The 26,837-nt window shown below is 51.2% G+C and overlaps 1 protein-coding gene and 1 pseudogene across 1 annotated transcript in view; one reads left to right on the top strand and one right to left on the bottom strand.

The window, feature by feature from the left end:
* LOC134384226 (chymosin-like) overlaps positions 1-16,240 on the top strand; it is a 31,503-nt gene extending 15,263 nt beyond the window's left edge. Inside the window, 8 exon segments of the mRNA XM_063105807.1 lie at positions 53-170; positions 2,769-2,968; positions 3,341-3,456; positions 4,485-4,596; positions 5,316-5,448; positions 5,836-5,874; positions 15,075-15,236; positions 16,169-16,240. Of these exon segments, the coding sequence (XP_062961877.1) occupies positions 53-170; positions 2,769-2,968; positions 3,341-3,456; positions 4,485-4,596; positions 5,316-5,448; positions 5,836-5,874; positions 15,075-15,236; positions 16,169-16,240 (952 nt within the window).
* Positions 16,241-26,017: 9,777 nt separating this feature from the next.
* LOC134384227 (Golgi-associated RAB2 interactor protein 4-like) lies at positions 26,018-26,800 on the bottom strand (annotated as a pseudogene).
* Positions 26,801-26,837: the final 37 nt, after the last annotated feature.

Raw genomic sequence — 26,837 nt, forward strand, 5'->3', positions numbered from 1 at the left:
CGAGTGGTGAGAAAATTCTAGGAGCCCCACTAACCCTGGGACTGTGTTTCAGAAACCACCATCTCTTTGACCCATCGAAGTCCTCCACCTTCCAGAACCTGGGCCAGTCCCTGTCCATCCAGTACGGCACAGGCAGCATGCAGGGCTTTCTAGGCTATGACACTGTCACCGTAAGTGGGGCCGGGGCTGGCCAGTGCTCACCTCGCCTGTCCCACCAGCCACTCTTCCACCCAGACATGCTGGCTCTGGAGTGCTGCCCCTCTGGCCGGTGCTCAGGAGCTCTTTGGATCCTGCCCACGAGGAGGGCTGAGTGGGTGAGGATTCTGAGAGGGATTTAGGCCAACAGCCCGCTGTTTAGGCCAGCTCCTCATTCCTCTCCTTCCCGTGCCAGTGCTCAGAGCCGCACCTGAGAGGCTTCTCCCAGCCCAGGTCTGCGCCTCCCCAGCCCTTTTTCATGTGTCTTTTCCACAATTGGTTCAGAATCCAAGCTTGTGCCAGCTCTGAGCTCTTCAGTGTCATGTGTGTGATCTTATTTTAAATTTTGTTCTCCCAACAGCCCTTGATGGAAGGTATTATAATCCCTATTGTTCAGATGTGGAAACTGAGGCTCAGATGAGTTGTTAATGTGCCTGAAGACACACAGTGTAAGGCCCGCATCTCCGACTCTCTGCGCAGGGCTCTCGGCTTGACCTCCCTCTTCATGAGTCATACGGCAGCGTCGTCTTTCATGTCAGACAGTGTCTGTGCCCTTCAGGATGAGTGCACCCCTTTCCTCCTTTCTTTTTGGCCTCCAAAGTACCCAGTACTGTGGCGGGCATGTAGTAAGTGCCCAATATACTTTAGCTTCTTTCTTCCCTTCCTAAGAAAACATCCAATATTAAAAATCAAGCAGTATCCCTTGGTGCTTATTACTTTGATCTTCCTTGGGTTCTTCCTTGAGTCTGGCTGAAGTCTCTCTTGCTTTGAGCCCACAGGGTACAGCCCTTCCCTGTTGATAGCCTTTTCCTCAGCCTCTTCCTTGGTTGGGCAGGTGCCCACACAGCTCAGGCTTCTCCAAGAGTCAGCACCAGACAGCGGGCGCCCCAGAGCCACCTGCTGAGCCAACAGTAAGGCCTCTGGAAGGCTCATTCTCCTGCCTGGGTGCCCTACTTCCTCTGTTGTCTGGAGCCATTTGCTTTATTTCCTGCTATTTTAGATGAAGGAGAAACACCCTCCTTCTTTGCTTTGCTGGCCTGTGCCTGTGGACCTCAGCTGCTGGATCCAGCTGCTTTAACTCACCCACCGTGGGCAGGGGTGGGGGAGAGGGCCTCGGCGGTCAGGCTCCCCTCAGCAGTCTCATGTGCAAGCGGGAGAGGTGTGGGGTGGGCTGTGTTGGGAAGGCCTCTCCTGGTTTGGGGGCTGGCCCCACACAGGCCCTACTCTCTGCTGTTTGGACCAGCATTGGCTGGGGCCAGTGTGAGGACTGAGAGGGGAGGTCATCCTAGCTCCCTGTCTCAAGAAGGAAGGTTTGGGGTGGGGGAAGGATGAAGAAGTCCAGGAGGCTTAGGCTGGGGCCCGGCTCAAATAATAGGAGGGGAGTCAGGGTGGGGAACAGAATGGGCTGTCATGAGAGCCACGGGGAAGGCAGGCTCTGAGCACAGGCTGTGGGAGACAGGGGAGCTCCATTTAATACAGGGTCTCACCACATCCAGAAGCACCTGAGGAGGAGCCTAGAGGAGGGGGCGCCAGGTACCAGGCCGAGAGGGGGAAGGGGACACCCTGCACTGGGCACCTGTCAGGAGCAGGGCTCTGGGGCAGGTACAGCAGACTTCTCTCTGTCAAGCTGTGTGACCTCGGACAAGCCTCAATTTCCTCGCTTATAAAATGGATGTAATAATACCTCACAGGGTTGTGGTGAAGATTAACCACATTAATGTTCATTATTTGTCTATCCTTTCATTCCTCTACCCCATCCGTCCACAAGTCCTGTTGACCCTCCTTCCCAGCCGGTGAGGGTCTGACCACTCTCACGCCTCCCCATGCCATCTGCTCTCACTGGGTGACTGGGACAGTCCCCGGTGGGCCCCCGCTTCCACCCTGTCCCCCCAAGGTCCACACAGCAGCCAGGGGATCCTTTTACAGTCTGAGCCGTATTGTGCCAGTCCTTTGCTCAAAATCTTTGCTAGCTCCTTATGTCATTGGAGTAAATGAGGAGTCCTTACCCTGGCCCACACTGTCCCCTGCTCCTCTCCCCCACTCTCTGCCTCGTTCACTCTTCCCTCTGCTCTGTGCACACCCTTGTGGTGACTTCTTCAGAGTGCTTATTGCCATCTGACATGTTCTATATTATGTTTCAAAATTTATTGTCTGTCTCCTCCACACTGGACAGTAAGTTCCTCCGGGGCACACACTATCTTTCGTTCATCCTCAGGGCCCAGCACCTGGCACACTGGAGGCCCTCAGTAGCTGTTGACCGAAAGAAAGAACAAATCCATCTATTCTTCAGCTCATCCCCAGCTTTTGCACCGTGATCATCAGTGTCTGCACCCAGCACCATGTCCTCTCTTCCCCTGACTCATCAGACCAGTTTCTCAAAACCACAGCACAGAGTGCTAGCAAAGGAGGGGTTTTCTCTTGAGCTCAAATAACTACGCTGCCTGTAAGAGGAAAGGAGGGCTAGTGAGGCGAAACTCTGGCTTCTCAACCAGGACTGGCTGACCCTGTTCCTAGGACTCTTCAGTCTTGGCTGCAGGGGCTCCCTGGTGGAAGTCATTACAACTCTCTTGCAGGTCTCCAGTGTTGTGGACCCCCACCAGACTGTGGGCCTGAGCACCCAGGAATCTGGCAACATCTTTGCCTACTCTGAGTTTGATGGGATCCTAGGGCTGGCCTATCTGTCTCTTGCCTCTGAGTACTCAGTGCCCATGTTTGACAACATGATGCACAGGCACCTGGTGGCACAGGACCTGTTCTCGGTTTACCTGAGCAGGTAGGAGCTGCACCCAGCTAGGGCACTTTGATGGCCTGGTGAAGATTATTGGCTGAGGAGAGTGTGCACCCCTTGGGGACACTGCAACTCAAAGGTGCTCACCTGCATCCAAGCAAACCCTCTCTTTGTTTCCAGGCATGTCCAACCTCTTGTCCAAAGCCCCAATATAGTCATTTATGCAGCCAGAGTTCATTGGGCCAAAATTTGACTTTCTTTTCTGGCATTTAGAAATGAAGCCTGACCCTGCCTTTGTATAAGGGGCTTTAAACTTCATTTTCTAGAGTGGAACGACCTCAGTAATCATTTGTTGATGTCACTGAATTCACAGACTTAGAGCCAACTCCAAAGGAGTCTGCCTTCTCCTTTCACTAGGGAGGAAACTGAGATCTGGGGAGGGATGGTCACCCTGGGCTCCTGCTCCGGGTCCAGTGCTCCCTCTACCTTCCTGCTCCCTGTGATGATGAAGCTCAGCTTGGACAGAGGGGCAGGTGGCAGGAAGGGGAGAAAGGGACCACCCCCAGGAGGAGAAGGGACTGGGTGGCTGAGGTCATGGGAACTCAGGCAAGGGGTAAACTGGTGCATTCATTTATTCACTTAATAAATACTTATTGGACCCTTACTCTGTATAGGGGCTGTGCTAGGAGATGGGGATACATCGCTAAGCAAGATGAAGTGGAAGCTAACATTTTAGCTGGGAAACAGCCAGCACACAATTGCATACACGGTTGTTAAAAGACAGTTGTGGTAAGGGTGCTGCAGGAGAGATTCAGGGGTATCAGAGGCTTTGCAGCAACAAGGAAGCTCAGTCTGATGAGGTGTGTGTGGGGTGGCTTGGGCTGGCTTTGCTGAGGGATAGTGGTAGTTACCCAGGTGAGACAGAGGGACAGCACATTTTAGGCCGTGGGGACAGCATGTAACAGCCTGCAGGTAGGGGCCTGATGAGCTGTAGGAACCGAAAGCAGGTAAGACGCAGTGTACAAGTGTTTCCTGGCCAAGGGAAACACTCCTAGAGGGGACCTGGGCTTGGGTGGCAGGTTTAATCCAAAGAGCAGGACCTTGTTGAAGACCTGCTCTCCTATTGGGGGCAGAAAGCTCTGGGTGGTGTGTGGGTGGGGGAGTAGGGGCATAGGGAGACAGCTGGGATCACCGGGGGTGGCTGGAGCAGAGCTTGGCAGTCCCGTGAGCTGTGTGGTGGGCTTTGTCCTCCCCTCACACGGTAACGGCCTGAGCTCTGGGCTCCAGGTGCTGCCTGAGCTGGGAGGTGGGGGTGTGGGTGTGGGTGGGGGCTGCAGTGCTCAGGGGAGAAAGGACACTGCAGCTAATATCACAGCAAAGCCCATGTGAGGAGGAGGATGAGGGGGCCTGGGAAAGCTGCTCTGATGTCTTGGGGTGGGGGTGGTAGGGGTGGGAGGAAGGCGGGGCTGGGTCTGAGTGGCATCTGTCCCAGGGTGGGGCTGGGCACCTCCTCACCTAGCTGGGATGTTGCCATGTCACAACAAGCCTTGCTTTGTTTCAGGAATGACCAGGGGCACACGTTCATGCTGGAGACATCAACCATCCTACTACACAGGCTCACTGCGCTAGGTGCCCATGACTGTGCGGGAGTACTGGCAGTTCACTGTGGACAGGTGGATGAGTGGCAGCCAGAGGCTGACTCCTGGTGTGGGGACATGAGGGCACGGGTGTCAGGCCACAGGGCTATGAGAAGGACTGCAGCACAGTGGCTCATAAGACCATCACCAGAATCTGAAGCAGACACTTCCAAGGCCAGTGACCTTCGTCAGTGACAACGCTGCACATTCACCAGTGCTTTATTAATGAGACCAGCTGCATCTATCGAGCACCTACTACCTGCTAGACACCATGCTGAGCGATTATATGTCTGTCTCATTTATTCCTCACTGAAACCCTACGAGGTGGGTGCCATTATTATCCCTGTTTTACATTTTACTAACGCCTGGTTTGAGCCCCTTTCACAACCGTCCCTTGAGGAAGTCAAGAGGGTTGTTAAAACATCCGTTCTGTAGACACGAAGCCTGAGCACACAGAGGTTGGGTAACTTACCCGAGACATGCAGCAAGTAAAGGCAGAGAGAAAACTTGAAGCCAGATCCTCAGGCTACGAGTACGGTACTCACTCTATCCCTTAATACACATGAATTTGTTGTTTTATTGAAATTTCTGTCCCATGGAAGGTGGGATGTCATCAATTTAGCTATTGATTTGGGAGAAAATGGTTTTAGGTCTCCTCTGAGCTCAGGAAGTTTTCGGGGCTCCAGGGATGGTTGGATCTTCCCACCCAGCCCTTGGGCTGGATGCTGCATGTACCTTGGGGCCATCCCCTACAGCATCGCCATCGCCGGCATGGTGGTGGCCTGTGATGGCAGCTGTCAGCCTGTCCTGGACTCGGGCACTTTCCAGCTGATTGATGTCCTCGACATCCAGCAGGCCATGGGGGCCACACAAGGCCAGTGTGGCCAGGCCCTCACCCCACCTCCCAAGACCCCCCTGAAGTGAGGGCCCCTTTTCACAGGGAAGGAATGAGAGAGAGAAGTGGGGAGGTTGGGGTTTCTCAGGAGGACTTCACAATGGCCTTTGGCTCTTGATGTACTTGTGACCTCTGGCTGGGCCTGGAGGGGAAGGCAAACTCTTTTTTGTTCCAAGCTGGGGTCTGTCCCTGGGTTGGCTGACATCTTGACGCCTCATTGTGACTCTTTTGAGGACCATATTTTGGGACCAAGCCTCATCCTGAGAGCCTCCCTGTGAGTAGGCAGGGCCCTCCCCACCCCATAGCTCACAGGCTGTGGAGGAAGGGCTCTGTGCTGTCACCACGGGTGCCTCTTCCTTCGCCCCGTCTTGGTTCTTTAGTTTGACGTCGACTGCGGGAGCCTGAGCAGCATGCCCACGGTGGAGAGAAACATCCTCTTCTTTTCTTTGGTCTCTGCTGGTGACTGTCCTCGTGTCAATGCTCCAGTGGCTGGTGGACCATCTGTGTGGTGGTTGTGATATCTAGCCACTTTCGTGGCAGCTGTGGTGGCTGTGATGGGCCACCTACATGGAGGTGATGTTTTTGGCATGCTTGTCAGCACTGGTGGTGTGCCTGGTTGTGGGGGGGTCCAGTACCTGGCTCTATGCCTCAGGTTGTGGGCGGGTGGGGCAGGGGGGTCCAGTCCTCAGCTCCATACTTCAGGTTCCCTGGCAGGCCCAAGGTGCTGGTGGTGTGTCTGGGCCGGAACTAGTTTTTTGTCCTTTGCTTACTTCTGAAACTGGGGAACTTCCTGTGGGAACCAGTACTTGAGCTGTGTGGTTGAGCTAAATTGCTGCTTTGCTGCTGTTTCCCTAGGGAAGGCTTTTTGTGCAGCTCAGGGTTTAATGGTTGACCTTATAGGTACTTCTAGCTCTTCAGAGACCTAGTGCACCTGGGTTGTATAAAAACTCTGGTCTGGGCCTGAGTTTTTTCTTCAAACTGCATCCCATGCAATTCTGCATTCCCAAACAGTCTCTTCTGAGTGGTCCTGAGCTGACTGGGGGATGGGGGATGGATTGGCTGTCCTTGCTGTGTCCCAGTGTTCTCCTGGTGGGCCTGTCTCCCCCACCACCCTTGCTCCAAACACTTCCCATGGGATGGACCGTGTGCCAGTCCCTTGCGATGACTCACCAGCCTCTGAATAGCTTTCTTTTTTCAGCTGTTCTGGCTCCTCACTCCTGTGTGGGTCCATGGGAACCCTATTAGTGGTCTTGCTGTCCTGGGGGCCACCAAAGCCCTCTTCTCCCCTGCTGCCCCCAAGAAACTCCTTCTGAAGGGCACAGCTGTGGCTTCTGCCGGCTCCTGCTCCATGTGCTCAGCAGCTCCAGCCCAGAAGCAGCCGCAGCCTGAAAGGCTCTGAGCAGTTTTTTCTTTCTTTCATCATAGTTTCTCTTGCCTTCATGAACTCTGTAGGTCTCTCCTCCTCTTCCCCTGAGCTCCAGCAGCCCCAGCCCGGTTGTTGTTACATTTTTATAGTTGTAAATTGGTTAATTTGTGGGAGAGAGTGATGCTGGGGACCGTCTATTCTGCCATCTTGACTGGAACTCGCTGGCCAAGGCTATCTGACTACACTACTGACTGTGGACTGCACTGCTCCCAAACACACATGCATGTATGCACATGCACACACACAGATTAAGTTTTCAGGCAGGTGGTTCCCAGTAAACACCACATTTCTGCAAAGCCTGCCTTCTCTTGTCTGCATTGGGGCCCTGCACTGGAATGGGGGTAGGATGTGACTGCCAGGGTGGGGTCCCCTGGGTGGGGAAGAGCTCAAGACACAGCTGGTGGAGAGAGACTTTCATGAGAACAGTGGCTTTTTCAAGCTTGGGTTAGAGAAGACCAAAGATGTCTTGCCTATCTGCCCTCCCACTCCAGCTCTTTCTGGGAAAAGGGGGCAGGCAGTAAGGGAGACCTCCCTAGGACAAGACTTGTTTGTACCTAGAGATAAAGGCAAGGGCTTGGTGTTGGGGGTTGAGCAGAGAATGCTTGGCCCACGAAGAGAAAGGTTCTCAGTCTATTAGGAGGAGGGAGGCCTCACCGTGTTGGAAGAAGACAGATGATAGAATAGGCAGGGAGTGCCTGGGAAAGGACAGCCTGAGGGTCCTGGGGAAGGACAGTCAAGTCCCATCCTCAGTCTTAGGGGCTCACACCTGACTGTCAGCACTCAGAGAAGCTGCGTCCCTGAGGGCAGACTTGTAGTCCTGGTCCTGAGGCTGGGGTGTCGCAGCCAAGCACAGCATTCAGATTCCCAGTGAGTGCCCGTGCTGACTGCTCCCTGTACACTCTTCCTAGGGAAAGGCCACACAGGAATCCAGATATCATAGGGCCAGAGCAAGGGGATTCAGGTGGATTTAAAAGTTTTTTCTCAGTTATGCTACTTTGAGGCCCTCAACTACCTTGGGAGGCAGATAGACAAGCTTCTGGTGGAGCTCGCAGTGCTTAGCATCAGCTTGGCAGACTCCCTGGACAGTGCTCTGCTGGGAGCTGCACATGTTTGCTTCCATGGCTGCTTTGGATTGAATGTCCCCCCCAAACTTAATCCCACTGTAACTGTTGAGGGTAGGAAATCCTATTTGGTAATTGAAAGGTGGGGCCTTGAAGACGTGATTAAGGTGATGGTTTAATGGTGGTTATGGGTGTGGTTCTGAGGGCTTTGAAAGGAGAGCACTTGAGGAATTCTCTCTCTCTGCTCCTGCCTTCCTTGAAGTGTTATACCCTGCGTCACCACCAAGATGCTCACCAGATGTGTTCCCTAGACATTGGACTTCCAGCCTCTGACACTGTAAGCAATAAATTTTGTTTTCTTACAAAGTACTCAGTTCCAGGTATTTTGTTATAAGCAACAGAAATGGACTAATACAACAGCCCTCCTTCCCTTTTCCTTGAACGCTCTTCTTTTGACAGTCTTTCCTTTATCAGGGGACAGTACAATTGATCAGGATTCTGTTTCCTAAATCATAGCCAGTCTTACCTCTACTATAATTGCCCCAAATACAGCAATTGGACTTTGTAGGGGCCAGGGGAAGACATACTCTTCAACCCCTTGAAGGATCTCTGAAAAATCGTCTGATAAGCACAGATTGATATGAAGAAAAGACATAACAAATTTTATTATCACATAGTTTTGTGTGATATGGAAGCCTTCAGAGTGAAGGCCCAAAGATATAGAGAAAACTGTCCATATTTATGTTTAGGTTCTATGAAGCAGGCACAGTCATGGAGAAATGTGACTGGACAAGAGAAGTGTGATTTAATGCTAATAGACTCAGTGGAGAAACCCAGCAAGGCCTGTCTGTCCAGATTCTTCTTGGTCTCTCTGTGTAGCATTCATGCCTCCGGGGTATGGGGCAGGACCCTTTCTGGAACAGGGGTCTGATGACCTATGATCAGACAAGGTAGGTCAGAGAATTTCTTTATGGCCAGTTCTAAGAAAGAGATATGGGGGAAGATTAGAGCACATCTATGAAGGGGAAGAGGGATTCTAGTTTCTATGGTTTGCCTCAGGGTAGAATGAGGCTGAGAGACAGGAGGGCAGGAGAAGGTCAGAGGAAAACTTGGTTTTTGAGGCTGCTTCTGAGGCCTTCACTTTGGGTATTGCTTTCTGGGCCCCAGCAACTTTAAGTTACACATTGATCATAGCTGAACTCTCAGAAGGCCTTGGAAAGCGGGTTGGGGCCATCTTGCTGTCCGGTCTCTGCCCCCACCTCGTCCTGACCACAGGCTTGCCCTGCAGACAGCCCAAGAGACTGTTCTTTATGAACAGGAGTGGAGATGGGGACAGGAACAGGGTCTGGCTTCTTTCTCCCAGCAGGGGCTGGTGACAGAGAGGCCCATCTGGGGCATCTCCTGGCCTTGCTCTTAGCTGTACCCAAGGACAAAAATGATGAGGGACCCAGGACAATGGAGATGCTGCCTTTCTGCTCCTGTGGCTGTATAGCCAGTGCTGGCCATGAGGCAGCCATGGGCTCTGGCAGGGCTCGGATGTTGGGGTGAAGAGGAGGAATGTTGGGAAAATAGAATAGTTTGGTCAGGGCCCTCACCTCGGGTGCAGTTGGGTGTGGTTTTAGCACATCCTTTGTAAGCAAATTGTGTGTGTGTGTGTGTATGTGTGTGTGGAGTTAGTGTGCATGTGCACCAATGTATCTTTTTAGTTTTGTTGCTATTCTTGTGTTCTTCAGAGAGAGAGAGAGAGAGACAGACAGACAGACAGACAGAGGGAGAGAGGGAGAGAGAGGAGTTTTAGTGAAGCAGGAGGGCGGGTGTCTGTCTTGGGCGTCTGCCTGGCGCAGCCATGCTTTCCAACCTACAGCTTCCAAGGACCTTTTGGATGGTTGCCTAGCTTATAGACATGCGTGAGGGGGTCTAGTGACCCAGTCTGGCGTGTGTGGGGTCTGGTGACCCAGCCAGGTGTATGAAGGGTTTGTGACCCAGTCTGTGAATGGGCTTGAGGGGTCTGGGAGCTCCAGACCCAGCCCTAGCTCGACACTTGGCCCAGTCAGAAGGATTACCAGCAGGTAAAAGAGCCGTGACTACTGGCGTGGTCATGGAGCTAGACAATTGGTGTCACGAACAGGATTAAGAGCTCCACAAGGAGGAGCTCAGGCTGCAGTCCCTGGTGAGCTGAGGAGCCAGGGAAGGTTGGGGCAGAGGCCATAGGACACCATCCCAGGACTTCAAGGGCAGGAGGTGGTGGCAGCAATACTTAGGCTTTGGGGGTTGAGCCTTGCTGGTTTGGGAGGTGGGTGGTGCTCTGGAGTGTGTGCTGGCTTTGGGTGATTCCTCTAAGTCTTGCTTTTCCTATCTGGGACCAATACTGCCCGGTTACCAAGAATGAGACAGAACTGGGCCACTTTCATTATTTTTAGGCTTCTTGTAGATATAAAAAACAAAAAGAAAGAAATGCTAAACAGGCTTACAAAAATTGTTATATATTTCAATGGTTTAAATTTAACAGTCATATTTTAAACACCCAAACCTCAATTGGAGATAACATACAAAGTCTAAATACGGTGACTTTCATAAATGTAAGGTTTGTACCAAATGGTGGCCCCTGCCTCACCCCTGGCCTGCCTGGTCCTGGTGGCATCCCTGTCTTGAGAGGGTAGTGAGGGTACGGTGAGGCTGGTATGTGTGGCATCTCCCTCCTGTGGGCAGCACAGCACCCCGTGGCCTTGGCTCTGCTCCTGGCTGCAGAGAATGCTCTGCCTGGAATGTTCTTCCCACTCTAACCCCTCTGTCTGACTTGTAATCATCCTTCAAACCTCAATGCAGTCCAAATCTCTTCAGGATGACCAGGCTGGGTGCTTAGTTAGTATTTAACATTCATTTCCTTGTCTGTCTCCCTCATTGACTCTGAGTTCCCTGAGGACAGACACTGTGTGCCTTCAGTTTGGTGTCTGGAGGGCTTAACTCACACAGTGCACCCTGAAGTATTGTTGAATAGATGAATGAATGAATGATTCAGTCAGTGAGGTCCTCAAGAGGGGCTCTGCTTTCCTGGCCTCCTCTTTCCTCTTTGATCTTTATAACTCCCCTCCCCCACCTTCCCTGCACACACTCAGTCCCACTCCCCACATCTTCTCCCTCCGCTTGCTGACCTATAACACTCCCCATTTCTTTGCTGTCCCTGTGGAACTGTTGCTGTCCCTGTGGAACTCCTCTGTGTATGTTGGGAGGACACTGAAGGGGATAGGAGGTGGACAAGCTGTCTCCAGGGTTTTAAGGTTCTGCAAATGGGCCCATGCTGGGCTCTGTGGCCAGGCCCGGCTCCCTGGGGGCTCTGCCAGGTGATGAATGCAGAGGCCTTGGGAGGGGCTGTCTGCACATCTGCGGTTTGCTTGTGAAGAGGGACAACCTGGAGGCCTGGAGGCCGGGAGGAGCTGTGAGGCTGGAGGGGGCTGACTCACTACCAGGTCTCCCACTTGTGCTGTCTACTGATGAGGCCCAGGCAGGGAGGAGGCCACTGAGGAAGACTTGGTGACCATTTATGTCCACCCAACAGGCATTAGCTGCCTAATGTCCTACCGCAGCCACAACCCAAACCCTGCAGGGCTTGCTTCTGTGCCTTTCCCTTCTCCATGCTGTTCCCTTTGCCCGTGCAATTCCCTTCACCTGCTTTGCTTCTTTCTGAGAGAAAGTGAGCAGAGATGCTGGGTACCATTCAAGCTTTATTAAAGAAAGAAATCTGCTGGTCTGTACTCAAAATGGAGGACAGCCCGGGGCTGCCCTGAAAATGGCGGACAGCAGCAACAATGGGTTTGCGAGGATTTATATTAGCTTTTGGGCATGAAGTGTACGGTGGAGGGACCATTAGGTTGATGTAACCGGGTGGAGAACTGCACCGATGCAGAAGCCAGAAAGTTGTTTCGAAGTCAGGAGGCTTCTCGTAAAGGGAAGGGGGAGGGGCTTGGTGCTGGAGTGGAAGACGAGGCCGGCGGCTCTTTCGTGCTGGTGCTTATTGTGTGCACAAAATCCATCACTTTCCACTTTCTCTAACCTGTGAACTGCTCCTCATCTTTCAAGGCCAGCTTAATGTCACCCCTTCTGAGGTGACACTCCTACTCCTCTGCTTCCTCATTGCTCAGCAGGAATCTTTACAACAGTGTCTGTCGTGTCGTATTTATTCACTTACACATCTGTCGAGTCACTGACAGACTCCTTCCTTCCTGCCTCCTTCCTCTCTAATCCTCAGTGCCCAGTGGAGTTCCCGGCATATCATACATAGAGTCTCTGCCAGTGCCTGAGGTGGCTTATGCCTTGTGATAGGAGTGGGCAAATCTCTGAGTGAGCAGCAATAATAATGAGTGCTGAGAAATATGAGCTTGCAAAGACATGAGCGGACACACACACACACACACACACACACACACCTGACCAGACACACACACACACACACACACACACAGACACACACGCACGCACACACACGCACACCCCTGACCAGAGCAGACACAGGCAAAGAGCCCTATTTGCTATTTGCAGCCCCTCCCCCTCCCTTGTCACTCACCCTCCTGTCAGTTCTTTTCATGCTAAAAAGAGGAAGCTTTTGGCCAGAAAGAAGCTAGCAAAGGAAGCCTTTGAAATGGAAATGTTGTGACAAAATGATGGATTGTTTTCTGAGCTGTGCAGTTTGTTTCTTCCTTGCGGCAGAACGGAGAATATATCTGAGATAGGAGTGGTGGAGGATACCCCATGTCAGGAAGCCCTAGATGGCAAGGAACGCAGGAAAGACTTATACGTGAGCGTGAAACAGGCAACGGGAACATGGGGCGAGGGAGGGCCCAGCACAGACAGAGGGACACAGTCAGGCTACTGTCCAGTAGCTGTGGTCATGGCTGGGGGTCCCGACCGGCCAGAGCATGCAGCAGCTGCCTGGGGGAGGTGGGTCTGCTAAGGCCAGGAGGGATGTCTGGTCTGTCCTTCTGCCACGATTGTGCTGAACACCCTGCAGGGCTGTCCTCTGGGTCTTTGCTCAAGCTGTCCCTTTGCCTGCTCTGCCTCTTTCCATTTTCTCTAACCTGTGAACTGCTCCTCACCCTTTAAGACCAGCTTAATGTCACCTCCTCTGAGAAGACCCCTATTGCACACGACATCCACTTCACCCAAGCCCCCCAAACATAGGAATACTCGCTGGCTGACCCCTAGACCCTCAATTTACTTGGGGCTAATTAGAATTATCGCTTGTCTTATTCACTAAAAATACATATTGAGTACCTGTGGTGTGTAAAAACACTGTTCTAGGCATAGTGTTCACTGGTGAACATACAGACAGACCTTCTACCCTCACGGAATTTATGTCCTGGGGGTGAGGGCAGACACAGATAATGGAGATAATAAATGTGTAAAATATGTGGCATGTTGGATGGTTATAATGTCATGGGAAAAGTGGAGCGTGTGAGCAGGACTGGGACTGCTGAAGGAATCCACTATGGTTTGAAATGAGATGGGAAGGGTAGGTTAATGAGAAGGTGACATTTGAGCAAAGACATAAAAGAGAGATCAGCCATGCAGATGAGGGGCAAAGGACAGTGTGTGAAGATTAAACACATCAGCATTTATTTATTTATTTACTTATTTAGGTGGCTGCCCGTAAGGGGATCTGAACTCTTGATTTTGGTGTTAGCATTACACTCTAACCAACTGCGCTAACCAGCTAGTCCACATCAGCACTTAACAAAGAGAAGTTACTGGTAGATAAATATGAATACATTGTTTTTTGCTTGTGCTGGTTGTATTTGTAGTGAAAGATAAGTCACATCTCAATCATTTTGTATCCTGTATAGCATTTGTGTTTGACATAGAGTAATTGTTCAGTAGGTGAGTGTTGAATGAATAAACAAACTCCAAACCGCCCCTCTCTAAACTCCTATGCTATGGCGAGGGCTGCCCTAGTCAGCTCCTGTCCTGGAGTGCCCTCTAGTGATCTAACCTCAAATGCCAGCTTTGCACACCTTGTTTATGTTCTGCAACTTTCCTCCTTCCCACCCCAGGCACCTTGGGGACAGTGGCCAACCAGGCAATAGAATAGACTCAGTGTCTCCCACATGCAGGAGGCACACAGACATAGGAGATGTGGTCCCTTCCCTTGAAGCCCTCACTCACTGGACATCTCTCTGGTTAGCCTTTTCCTTCTCAGCCTTTGTTCTCTGGTATCCTGCCTCTGATCTTTCTGGATCGTCTGTAATGTGGAGTTAATGTTTTGAGCTAGAGCTGGCCAGGTGAGCATGTGCATGCTGTGTGTGCCTGAGGGGCCTAGTAGCAGCATTAGCCTTGCAGGTTGGAAGACTAGCCCAGCACTCCATGATAGTTAACAGCTTGAGGGATCTGGGACAGTAGCCAGGATCTGGCTCACTAGACCCTCCATGGAGTTTCAGGGCTGGGGCTGGGGCTGGGTGAGATGCAGAGCAAACTTTCTTCCCCATTCTGACTGGTGGAATTGTGCCTCTCTTTTGAGGACTGTTCATGGCCCTGGCTACCTCTTCTGGGCTGGCAGCCTTGGTCTCCTTGAAGCCGAGGCTGAAGTGCCATTCCTGGGCACTAAGTCTCCCACCTTTTGTCCTTGCCCTTTCCTATGGCCCAGCCATGAAACTTGAGAGCCTCTTTCTTTTCCAGGGCCCTGTTTAGCATTGAGACCAGGATAACTGTGTCCTTGGGGCTTTATTTTTAGGGCTTGACAGGGAATAAGCTACCTCTGGAGACAGGCTTCCCATGTGTCAGGGGGTATTCTGGGTGGGTGGACAGGTACCAGCCACACCTTCTGCAGTTTTGAACTGTTGCTGTCTGGATGCCTATGCTTGAGTCAGTGTCCCTGGGACTTCCCAAGTCACCTTGGTGGCCAGTCTCTTGGCTTCAGTTCCTGAGACAATGAGGCAGGTAGCCCTAAATGAAAGGGATGCTTTGGCCGGGTTTTCATACCTGGGAGCATGCGCCTTTTGGTTGTGGATAATATGCAAAGAATAGAGAACATCCAAGTACTTTCCTGAGTCCACACGTTTCCTGGAAGTCCCAGACACAGGCCAGTTAGGGATAGAATGGATTGGGAATTGGAGAATCTTCAGAAATTTTTCTTTGGCCTGAGAGTCAGATGAATGGACTGATGGACAGGCTGGTGCAGAAGGTGCTGTGTGGATATTTTGATCTCTGGCGGCAGCCTGGCTATGGATCTGGACCAGGTTTCAAGGATTTCTTTGGCCCCAAGAAGGAGAGGAAGAGCATTCTACAGCCCACGGAGTGCTTCCTGGTGAGGGCCAGTGGGCACCTGTGCAAGTGTCTCCTGAGCCTCCTTCTCTCCTCTGACCACTTAGACCTTTGTGTCTTCCTCCCTGACGTAAGCAGCACCCTCACAGGTGTGCCTCCCTCCCCACCTAGTCAGTCAGCTCCAAACTGCCCTGCTGCCCGTCAGTCCTCACCCATCCCAGCCCCTAAAAGTAGCTCTCCCCCAGAGTTGGGGCTGCCTGGCCTGCCTGGGAACACCACTGCTGACTCGAGGACTGGTCAGGTACCAGGGGGACCCAGAGTGTCTCCTCCAACAGGAGCAGGGGGACACTGGAAAATCACGTGCCCCACTGGAGGAACCTGTGCTAGGAAAGTGAAAGAGGGTGATACAGGGTCTTTTTTCACACAGCTGGCAGCCCCGGCCTGAGGTCTGGAAGACAAACAGACTCGGCATTGGCCTGGGCCTGGTCAAGTGATGTCTCTGTCTCATCAGTGTTTACTGAACATCCTTAGCACTAGGAGCTGAAGCCACAACAGCGAGCAAAACATGATCATTCTCTTAGAGCTTGACAGGGGTGAGAGTTACTGGGAGTTTTATCCCGGTGAGATTTATTGGGAGGGACCACATTTGCATTTAGATTTTAAATATTCTGTCCCATTGTTCCCTCAGTTGATGTGGTGTCTTAAAAAAGCTGGTAATTCTGAAATCAAATTGCATCTGCCAGACTGTTACTTATGCCAATGAGCAACACAAAAATCTTTTGTCAGGCCCCGTGTCCCAGTTTTTAGTCCAGAAGGTATGATTCCCATTCAGCCTCTGCTCCAGAGGCCCTGATGTGGATCAGGGATTTGAACAGGGAAAGGGAAGCCGCTGCGGCCTGCGGCCTGGGACCCCAAGGGTGTGCTCGGTCCTCCCAGGGTCAGTGTAGGGCCCTTGACTGGCTCTTCTGTCTGCAGCTCCAGAGGGTCCACCTGGACCTCACCAGCCTCCAGCAACCTGTGAAGGCCCCCCCAGATGATAAGAAGTGACCTTTCTCATCCCAACAGGATTCAATAGAGAATCTGAGAGCTGGGGCCAGAGGCAGCTGAGAGCTGCAAAGTGATGGGGACTGGTAGGAACGGGGATGTTATGGACTGAACTGTGTCCCCTCAGATTCGTGTGCTGAAGCCCTAACCCCGCCATGGGACTGTACTTGGAGATGGGGCCTTTAAAGAGGTAATTAAGGTTAAACAGGGTCATAAGGGTGGGCCCTCATCCGATATGACTGGTGACCTTATAAGAAGAGGAAGAGACACCAGGGATATACGTGCACTGAGGAGAGGCCCTGTGAGGACACTGTGAGAAGACGGACTTCTGCACACCAGGAAGAGAGGCCTCACCAGAAACCAGCCCTGCTGCCACCTTGATCTTGGACTTCCAGCCTCCATTACTGTTGTTTAAGTCACCTGGTTTGTGGTATTCTGTTATGGCAGCCCAAGCAGACTAAGGCAGGTGAGCTGCTGCAGCCTGAGTGCCTCAGAGGCTCAAGCAGGGCTGCAGTCCAAACCCAGCCTGGGAGGGTGGGGGAACATCACCATCCCTAGGATTTGCCCTGGAAGGTTTTGGCTGTTTTGACTATCTCCTTAGATAGATTGGTGGGCAGCCTCAATGTCTCAGGTCCTGGAGCTGAAGACTCTCATATCAGGCCTCCTGGCCATTATAAAGGATGTCAGGGGTGTTTGTGTGTGTGCGTGCGCAGGTGGAGGGGTTAGCGGGGTGGTGACAGAGAAGTGTCACAGGGGAGCTTGGAGGCAGACATTCCCACTCTGTGGAGAAATTTGAGACTGACCTAAGGGCCCACCGTGGCAGAAGCCCAGGGGCTGTGCTCAGAGTGTTGCTAGCACTGCCCCACCCTGAGTTCAGGCATGTTGCTACCACGTGGCAACGGGAAGCCTGCTTAACGTTTTGTTTTGAATTCTTTTTTGAGATTCCATGTTGAGGGAAAAAAACTACTGTTTATTTGGTGCCTGTTCAATGAAAGGGGCTTTGTATTGACATCTCATTTAATTCTCTAGACCAGTCTAATATGCATAATGAGCCCTAATTTACAGCTGAAAGGATCGATTCTCTTGGTCATGGTCACACAGCAAAGTGGGATTTGAACCTAGACCTATAATATAAGACACGTAAAACCTGGGCTCCTTGCATACACCACCTCTCCAGATTCCACATGGTGTTTTCTGCTTGTGCTTTCCTAGCAAATACAGTGCTCTGAGCTTTATCTAAATAAAAACAGCACCCACCTGTCATTACAACAGTTGAACTTGAGCATTTCATTTACAGATGCAATTTACAACAAACCTCAAGACATCTGAACACCTCTTTCTTCTCCAAGTAACCATTTTTAGTCTTAGTCTTTTTCCTCCCTTTCCCCTCCTCTATCTGTCTCCAAAGAAGGTCACAGCTCTCTGCTCTTCTACTCACATAAGCTTTTTAAAAAAGTCCCTTCCATTCTAGCATGCTCAACTTCAGGTCCCCCAGCCACAAGCTTTCTCTTCCCCTGTCTATCGCTCTCTGTTATCCCAAAGAGAAAGAGAGCCAGGGGTCCCTGCCTCTTTCTCCACCCCCTGCAGAGAGGTCCCTACTCTCTCTAGATAAGGCCAGATGAGTCTTTTTAGGTTTAGGGAAATGCAAAACCCTGTATGTTCACCCCTCCCCTGACCCCCCAACCTACTGCCAAAGGGAAATATCTCAGTATTTTATCCTCCAGGGCCCCCTGACTTGAATTTGTATCCAGTGCTGGAACAACTTCCCTCCTGGGCTTCAGATTCTTTTCCAGTTGAGTGTGACATGACTTCTAGTGGAGGAAAACACTGGGGAGGAAAAAGATCTTCTTTAGTGACACCCTCACTGCTTGGGCTCTGTCCCATGACTGGCCAGAGGACTGCCACACGGAGCTTGAATGAGTCAGGGACCAGGAGGGTTGGCTTGCTATTAATTCATAGGGAGGGATTAGAAGGTCAGAGGGTTTATCCCCGGGCACAGGCTTCAGGTCCACCCACAGGGACGGTGTGGGCTTCTGGCCCTGCTGAGAAAGCCACGTCCACTCCCGGAGTGCAGAGACCCCTCTTGGTTGGCTCTGTAACACCACAGCCAGTTTTGGCACTTGGCCCACAGCAGGAACTTGGTGACTGAGGAAAGAACCAGTGTGTCATCTACACCCCTAAGAAAGTTAATCACCAGACACACAGTGAATGTCAGTCACCTTCTCCTGCTTGGAATCTCAGAAAAAAGAGAGAATTCAAAGCCTGCACAGAAAATTCAATGCCAAGAATTTACTTCAACTCAAACTCTCCAGGCAAATAGGTCCCAATTATTATCATTTTGGGGAGTGCGGGGGAAGTCAGGGGCCTCTGATTTGGCCCTCCTATGGCCTCAGTTCTCCCTTGGGTCCTCCCTCTTTCTTTCTCTTCCTTACTGCCTTCCTTCATTTGCTGAGCATATATTATGCAGCATACACTGTGCTGGGATTATAACATTAAAAGGCATAGCTGTGTCCCTCTCAATGGGTTAAAGGGTTTACAACCTGCAGGTGGGAGTTTATCCTGGGCTTTATCCACCTTTCACAGATTGTCGGTGGAGTATGAACCTGCCAGTAAGGGTCAGGACACTGTCTACCTCCATCCTTCTTTGTATGGGAAGCTCATGTATTATGTTATTTAATTTTCGTAATAATCTTGGGAGCCTGGTATTATTTATTATTTTTTCTGTTAACACTAGAGTAAGAGGGTGGGGTGGAAGACATGGAAGGCGGGAAGGAGAGGCTCAACCATGGCCGCTCTCCTTCAGAAGAGCAGAAGATCCATCCAAAATTCCAAGCAAGGATCATTGTCATTTTCTCCCTGAGCAATTGACTGACACCTCAGCTATGGGAGTCACATTGCATTCATTGTCTTCATTATCTGGTGACATTTTGCAGGCAGCTTTTTACTTCCACTTCCCCTGAGATGTGGTAACAAAAGTTTATCTGATCTTCCTTCTGCCCATCTCCCCGGCTCCCTGCCATCCCCAGTTCCTTTCCATGCCTGCGTTCGAGGGCAGACATTCTCCTGTCTCTAGGATGTGCCTGCGGGAGTCCTGGGGCAGTTGAGAGCTGCCCTCCGTGTTTATCCCAGATACCAGGGCTTTGTGCCCAGTGGGACTCAACACCCGCTGGTGAGTGGCCCCCCTTCCTGAGTCGGGTTCTGCTTCCCACTCCCCAACCCCACACAGCTGACGACTGGCCGGGAGGAAAGGGGCAGGAGTGGGTGTTCGAGTTCCCACTTTCTCCCCCATGGGTCCCAGGAATATTCTCACCAGGAACCCTGCCCACTCTCACCTTTTCGGGGGTCCTACAGGGCTGCTCAGGCAGGAGGCCCCACCTCTGCCAGTGTCCCAGAGTGCTTCCTTGAGTGTACATTTAGGGTCCTACATTTGGGTTCCTCATGCCCAAACTCAACATCCTGTGCTTCCAGGCTCCCAGCAATTGGGGGAGGGGGAGCTGAGGTCTCCTCCAGGGTGGGAGAAAGGACAGGGGCTAGTTTTCAACCCCTCAGCTCTCTACTGATCACAGATCTTACTGCCTCTGGTCTAGCTAAAGAGATAAAACCTGGAAGTCTGTCTGCAGGACTGAGAGCCAAAGTACAGGAAGGCTATGGGCAGGGCTTGGAGGTGGGCAGGGCTTGGAGGTGGGCTGTCTTTAAAGATGTAGAATTTGGGAGCCGTAGGGGGTATTTCTAGAGGTAGGTGGATTGGCTGGCCCTAAACCTCATCAGGGAACGCTCTACCTGGATAGTCCGTGACATTGTCCCCGTCTCCTCACAATCACCACCTCTGTGAATAATGTCCCTGTGGTTGAATGTAGCCAAGTGGTCAACCTCCCTTCTGCTCCCAGACTCACCCGCATAGCCTGGGGATCCACAGGCAGTGGACATGATGCCACTCTGTTCCATCTTGGACAGACCAAAGTCTGTGATCATGATCTTGAAATTCTCTTCAGGGGTGAGGTACAGCAAGTTTTCGGGCTGTAGGAGAAGAGAAATATCATGCAGTGTAGGATAAAATCACCTGAAACATGTATTCCTTTCTTTTCCTTTGAATTTCTTAGAAATTCTTAGATATTTCTTATATATAAGTATAATTTCTTAGAAAGATGAGCTCTGTGCTCCTGACTTTAAGGCACAGCTCATTTTCCACTGTTTTCCCTCCTTCTTCCTACTTGCGCCCTCATCCCTACACCCCAGCACTCCGTACCTTGCTTATGGCCCTGACTTTGCTCAGCCTTACAGCAATTAATGTACCAACCTCCCTCCCCTACCCCAGGACTGTTTGTGTTTTTAGGGAACCAACCCTTGGTTCATCACCTCTGGTCTCTCCAAAGCCAGGTGCAATGCTGTGCAATGGAGACCCTCAGTAAGTATGTGTTGCGTTTGATTTTGATTGTGGCTGGGTTCAAGAAACTGGGTTATTTTGGTTTTCTGCTAGGGTGAGGCAGAGTGAAACGTTTAGGAAAAGACTGAGGTGCAAATTCACAATGACTCTTCTGCCATCCACAGCTTGTTTAAGAAATACAAGGGCAGAAGGGGCTTGGGAGTCAACTAGTCCAACCCTCTTACTTTACAGAACTTGGGCTCCCCATGGCCATGGAGGTTCCTAAAGGGTCATCATCTGTTTCCCTCTGCAGACTCCCTCCTTGGCACCTTTAAGTCTCAGTGGACGATGCCGTTCTCATGGAGGTATTTCACTACTGGCAGGACCTGCTGGATCACCAGATTGGCATCCTTCTCTGTGTAGACACCCCACGCCAGGATCCAGTCAAAGAGCTCTCCACCGGAAACGCTGTGGATACAGGGGCAAGGACAGGAATCTAGTTCCTCTTTCAGGTCAAATGAACGAGAATGTTTTTGCTCTGTAGCCATGGGGGACACAGCTATGGTGGAAAAGGCAGATGCCCGTGAACCGTGATTTGAGAAGTGAGGAAAGGACTATGCCAGTTTCAGAACACCCCCTATTCCCTGCTGGGAATGTTAGCACTAAGGAGTTATTTCTTCAAGCTAAGCATTGACCTCTTTCTGGAAACTTCCTTTAAAATGCAAATGCTCCTAGTTGAGGTTGCACCAAAAGCCAATAATCCCTTAGTGTGGACATGTTTCTTAGCTGCCTTTCTTCCTGGCCTAGGACATAGGAAGCCATGATGAAAGAGAGAATGAAGCTGAAAGCAGGCAAAGCAGGAAAGAGAAGGTGTGCAAAGGAGACCAGGTGTGCTGCATCAGGGTTTCTTTCCTCGTTCTGGAAAATTGGGCTACCTAAAGCTGGAATTCCACTTGGGGTCGTAGGGGTGTTTTGAGACTCAAATGGTATGGTTGGTATCTCAGGACTCAGGGGAGCATAAAGGTCAGTCCCACCCCCATCTCTTGAATACACTGGAATTTCTCCAATCAAAATGCACACCATCCTGCTTCTTTCGTTTCTGTCTTTAGGCTCTGGGCTCTGCGAGAGGAGCTGAAGGCCCACAGGAAAGATGTTCTTTGTGCACAACACAGCTATGGGTTCCTGACTCTGAGCAGCCTGGGTTCTGGGGCTGGGGCTCTTAGGAAGCTTGGTCCTCAGTGGCATCTAAACCTGCCCACTTCCTGCCTCCCCTTAGCCTTCTGAGTGACTGTTGAGTTGGCCTCATTAAGGTGCCACATCGTCCATGCTCACTTGTTAGGGCCACTCTGGGCCCTCCCCACCTCACTCCTTGACTTCCCCTGCCTCGCTTTACTGGGCTCAGGTGAGCCTGGGTGTTAATCAGCAGCTTGGGTCTGAATTAGCTCATTACAGTTTCTAAGGAATCGGCCTGTCAGTCAAAAACCCACTGCATCCAGCCACACTGAGATTGCAAAGTGGTATGTGTGCGTGTGTGTGCACATGTGTGTGTGCCCGTGTCTGTAACAGATGCTCCACAATTGTTTCTCAGTTGACTCCCAGGCTGCAAAGGGACCCTGGCACTAACTCCACCTCCACCCCTATTCTTGGTGGTCACTTATTGTCCCCTTGGGTCTGAATCCCAGGCCTCTGAGGGGACCTGTCTGTGGACTTTCCACTCCACCACCCGACTCCCAGGGGACTAGAGTCATGCAGCCTGGATGAGACTCATCCTTTTCACCAGCTGTCACCTCTGGCCACTACCTGCTGCAGGGCTGGCTGCCCCCTGAGGGACCGGGCTGGTAGCCAGTGAGTCAGCATTAGGCTAATTTTGGTATGGCAAAGGGAGTGGGTGACTGCGACTCAGCCTCAGTCCCAGCTCCTCTCTTTCCAGAGACAACCTGCAGTAACAGCACGTGGCCACAGGGGCTCTACTGGGCGCCTCAGGCCGGAGGAGGGGGCGGAGGGGGAGAGCGCCCGGCCAGCTCCCCCCAAAAGAACAAGGAAACACTCGGGTCTTTCCTGTCAGCGGTCTCCCACACTGAAGCCCCACAGCCCCCCTTGGCTGCCTTATACTGTGTTTGACCCTCAGCTGTCTACAAGCTGTTTTATACCTTACTTGCTTACTCCTTGCTTTCTGGAGGGTCTCTCTCCTTGAAGTTCCCTTTACAGACCAACTGTCCCCACAGGGGGAAGGTTTGTTCTTTTGTTAGTTCCTCCTCCTTTAGACGAGTGCCAGGCCTAAACCATGAGCTCTTGGGTCATGGGAAGGACAACTGTCCCCATCTCTGCCTGGGAGGAACCCACTCCCTCCAGACAGCCTCTGCCTATCAACCCCCACCCCAGAGCCAGAGAGATCTCGCTGCCATCAGTCACTGGCCCTCAGTGGCTCTCAAAGGCTGGTACGTTCACACAGCACTCCAGGCCCTGCAAGATCCAGCTGCCTGGTTCCCCAGTCTCATGTCGCTCCTCTCCCCTTGCCCTGCAACCAGTGAGACTGAAATACTTGTAATCACCCAACACGCTGTGGTGTTTCCAGGCTTTGTAGTTTGCTCCCATTCTTTTCCATGGCTTGGTCCTCTCTCCCCACCCCTTCCCCAACACTTTCTCCACCCTTACTCTTGCTCCCTGTTCTTTCTTCACCGCAGAGACCTGTTTGTCCCTCAAAACTGCCAATTCCCTGGTGAAGCCTGACCCACAGCTCCCTCCCATGCCCCAGCATCCCTCTTCTGAACAGATCCTGCTACCAAACATGCGTCTCTCATTGTATCTGTCCCCAGAGCTGTAATAAGTACTCGCGCGCCTGCCCTGTCTCTTCCCCTGGCTCTGTGCCTCTGTGCAGGACCAGGGGCCGCCCACACTGGGTGCTGCTCACAGGGTGCTGCACTGGAGTTGCTCCCTGTCTGCCCATCTCCTCACACTTTGAGAAGGTCCTTTAAGTGCTCTGAGCTCTGGCTTGCTGATCTGCAAAATGGAGAGGTGTGAGACTCAGAAGACAGCACCTACAGTAAAGAACTCTGTGGACGGCTAAGTGCTCTGCAAACATCTTTATTGTGTGTTCTTCTTCCAGACTAGTGCTTATCTAGTCTTATTTGTCTGTGAGGATACCATAAAATTAAAGGAGTGATATGATCTTATTGTAATTTCCCTACCTTGCATCAAATGAAAAGCTGGTCAAGAGTCAGCCATTAATTCATCTCCCTGTAGGCCCCCCAATCTTCTCAGGAGCTCTGAGTTAATGATTCTGAGGTTGTTTCCTCACAGGTCCAATTTGTATCTAATCTTTGGCATGTTCCCTCCTTTCTTAAGAATAACTTGACTCCCGTAATTCCTCATCCTGGGGTCAGGAACTTTGCTTTGCAGGAGGAAATGGTAGATGTGTAGGTCTTCAGTCCTCTTCCTTTCTCAACAGTGCCCCACCCCATGCCTGCAATTTCCTCTACCAACAAAAGAGACTGCTCCCTACGCTCAGGACTTTCCTCTGCAGTAGCTCTAGGAATTAACTGTGGTCCAAGCAACAAGGATGCTGAGCCCTTATTCATAACCTCCCTCACGTGAGGTTTAAGGATTTGTTTTTGGAAGCCCAGAAGGACCTGGCTTTGAAGAGATTAATTAGCAGCTGGGGAGGCCTGGGCTGCAGAGAGATGCAGCTTCAGTCAAGAATGGTCCTTGGTGGGGAGCAAGGCTTGGAATTCGAGGCGGGAGATCTGTTTATAGCTGTAGAGCAATGGCGGAGGCTGGGCTAGAAGCCTGGGAGCCAGACACAGCTTACGTCTGTACAACAGATAAGACCAGCTAAGGGCTGTGAGCACAGGGAAGCTGGAAAACCAGGGGTTCGCCCAGCCCCACCTCTCCTTCCTCCCAATCCCATAAATTTGGTGCTCATCTCCATAGCATTTTGGAACTTGGTGGTAAGAACCCGGCAAGTCTCAGGTTCTTGTGGTGCCCCAGTCTCCTTGGACTTGCTTTGTCTGCTCCCCATGCCTCAGACAGGGCTTTGCATGAAGAAGTGGGCTGGTGGATCCCTGTTCTGCAAAGGTCCCACTGGGAGACTGGGGTAAGTCACCTTTCTGAGCTCGTGTCCCCATCTGAAAAATAGGTATACTCCTCTTTTTCAAATAAACAAGTCTTCTTTTAATAATGTCATTTACAATTTGAGTCTTACCAACAAGGCTTTCAGACTTATATCACTTTTCTGTACACATAAAAGTGAAAGCAAGAGAGGAAGGAAAGATATTTCTGGGACAATCACTTCATCAGAATCGCCACGGCAATTGCAGAACCATCCTGATATCAGAGATGTTAAAATGTGGAAACAACAACAAACAACAGTAAACACCCTTGTACCTGCCTCCTTACTCGAGAACTAAAATAATTCCCAGGTCCGCTGGAAGTTCATGTTCGCCTCCCCGATCCTATCTCTTTCCCACTCTGGAGAAAACCACTGCCTTGAATTTTGTGTTCACTACTCCCTTGTTTTTGTCTTCAGTTTTACTAAGCATGTATACAATATATTGATTTTGTTTTTGAACTGTCCTATAAGTGGAATTATATCGTATTCTGTAACTTGCTGTTTTAAAAAAACTTAAAATGAGCAAAATTTATCTATGCTAATATTTGAGGCTGATGTTCATTTTTCACTACTAAATATCCCCCTCTGTTCATATTCCACTGTATTATCAGTTCATCTGTTGATGGAAAGTTGGGCTGTTTCCAGTGTTCTGTTATTAAATTAATTTGCTATGAACATCCTCATAGCTGTGTCCCAGGACTCGTGTGTGTGCTTCTCCGGGATACATACCTAGTAGTGGAATTGCTAAGTCTAGACAGTGGCCCTCCCTGTTCTGATTGCCAGCAAATGCTGCTGCTCCTCTTCCCCCTCCCCTAATAGTCTGGGGGATGAAAGTCCACTTGTCTACGGACCGGCAGGGAGAAGAAAAGTTAGAGGTAGAGCTTCCCAGCCCAGTCTGGGACTCTCAGTCATAGCCCTGGGGAACCAAAGCCAGGAAGGGGTTGAGGCGAGATGGAGCACTCATATTGGCTCTGCTGAGCCACCCCCTGGTCTGGATCCCGGGGCCTCAGGCTGCAGCACAGCTGTCACAGATCCACTGTGAAGTCACTACCAGGCTGTGGGCCGTGGAAATTCAGACGGAACACAGCAAGCCATTCTCAGATTTAATGGTTCTTTATTTAAACTGAGGAAAAGAAAGGCAAAGTAGGCTCCCTGAGCCTATTTAATGGGCTTTAAAGGTTAGTCAATGCTTTCTGATATTGCAGACCCAAGGCTGCTCTCTGTTGCCTTCACGACGGCCTCCATGCTGCTCCTCTACTGTCTTGGCCACGATGTCCATGTCTTTGCTGTGTGGTGCTTTTAGCCCCTGCTACGGCCGCCTCTGCTGTTGCCCCATTGTGGACTCTATGGGGGTGGATACATGGGGCACAGTAGTGAGCTTGTGGGTGTCACGTGGGATTCCCTCCCCTCCTGCATAAGCAGCTGAGGTGGCCCCAGTTACCTCAGAGACCCCGTGGCTGACCAGGTCTCAGGAATCTGCCACGTCCAGGCTCATCCTGTCTTCAAAGGCAGGCGTGCATATCCTGTCCTTAGCTGGAACGGCATAGGTACCACTGTTACTGTCCATGGGTGGTTGCAGGAGGGAAATTACCTGCTCCCAATAGAGGAACAAGTCTTCCTGGGCTTGAAGAGGACACAGCTACAGGTAGCAATAGCCAGTGGCGAACTTCAGATGCAGCTGTTGGTTCTGGCGATGATGAACAGAGATCCTTACAGACTTCAAAGGAATGAGTCTGGTGAGCTCTAGGGTCATTGCTGCTTTGTGGTTACTCTGCTTGGTGGCCTGGTCATGCTCAGCATGCTCGTCATAGTCCATGACTGGATGGGCCAGCAGCATGACGTCAGGAAGAGGGAGGATGGGGCTGGTGTGCACGATGCCCACGGTCATGATTCAGACACGTTTGTGCACATTCATCACTTGCCCCCTTTTGGGGATCTGGATAAAGTCACTCTCAAACATGGGAACATACTTGAACATAGCATAATCTCTCTTGAGCAGCTGTGGCTGCAGTTTGCCCATTCTGGTATTGAACATACCCATTCTGGAGCTATTCTGGGCTGTGTAATATGGCAACAGTGAATCAGTGTTCATGGCTGTCTTCAATCATGGTGGCAGCACTGGTGAGAGG

Source organism: Cynocephalus volans, chromosome 8 (assembly GCF_027409185.1).
Source record: "Cynocephalus volans isolate mCynVol1 chromosome 8, mCynVol1.pri, whole genome shotgun sequence".
NCBI lineage: Eukaryota > Metazoa > Chordata > Mammalia > Dermoptera > Cynocephalidae > Cynocephalus > Cynocephalus volans.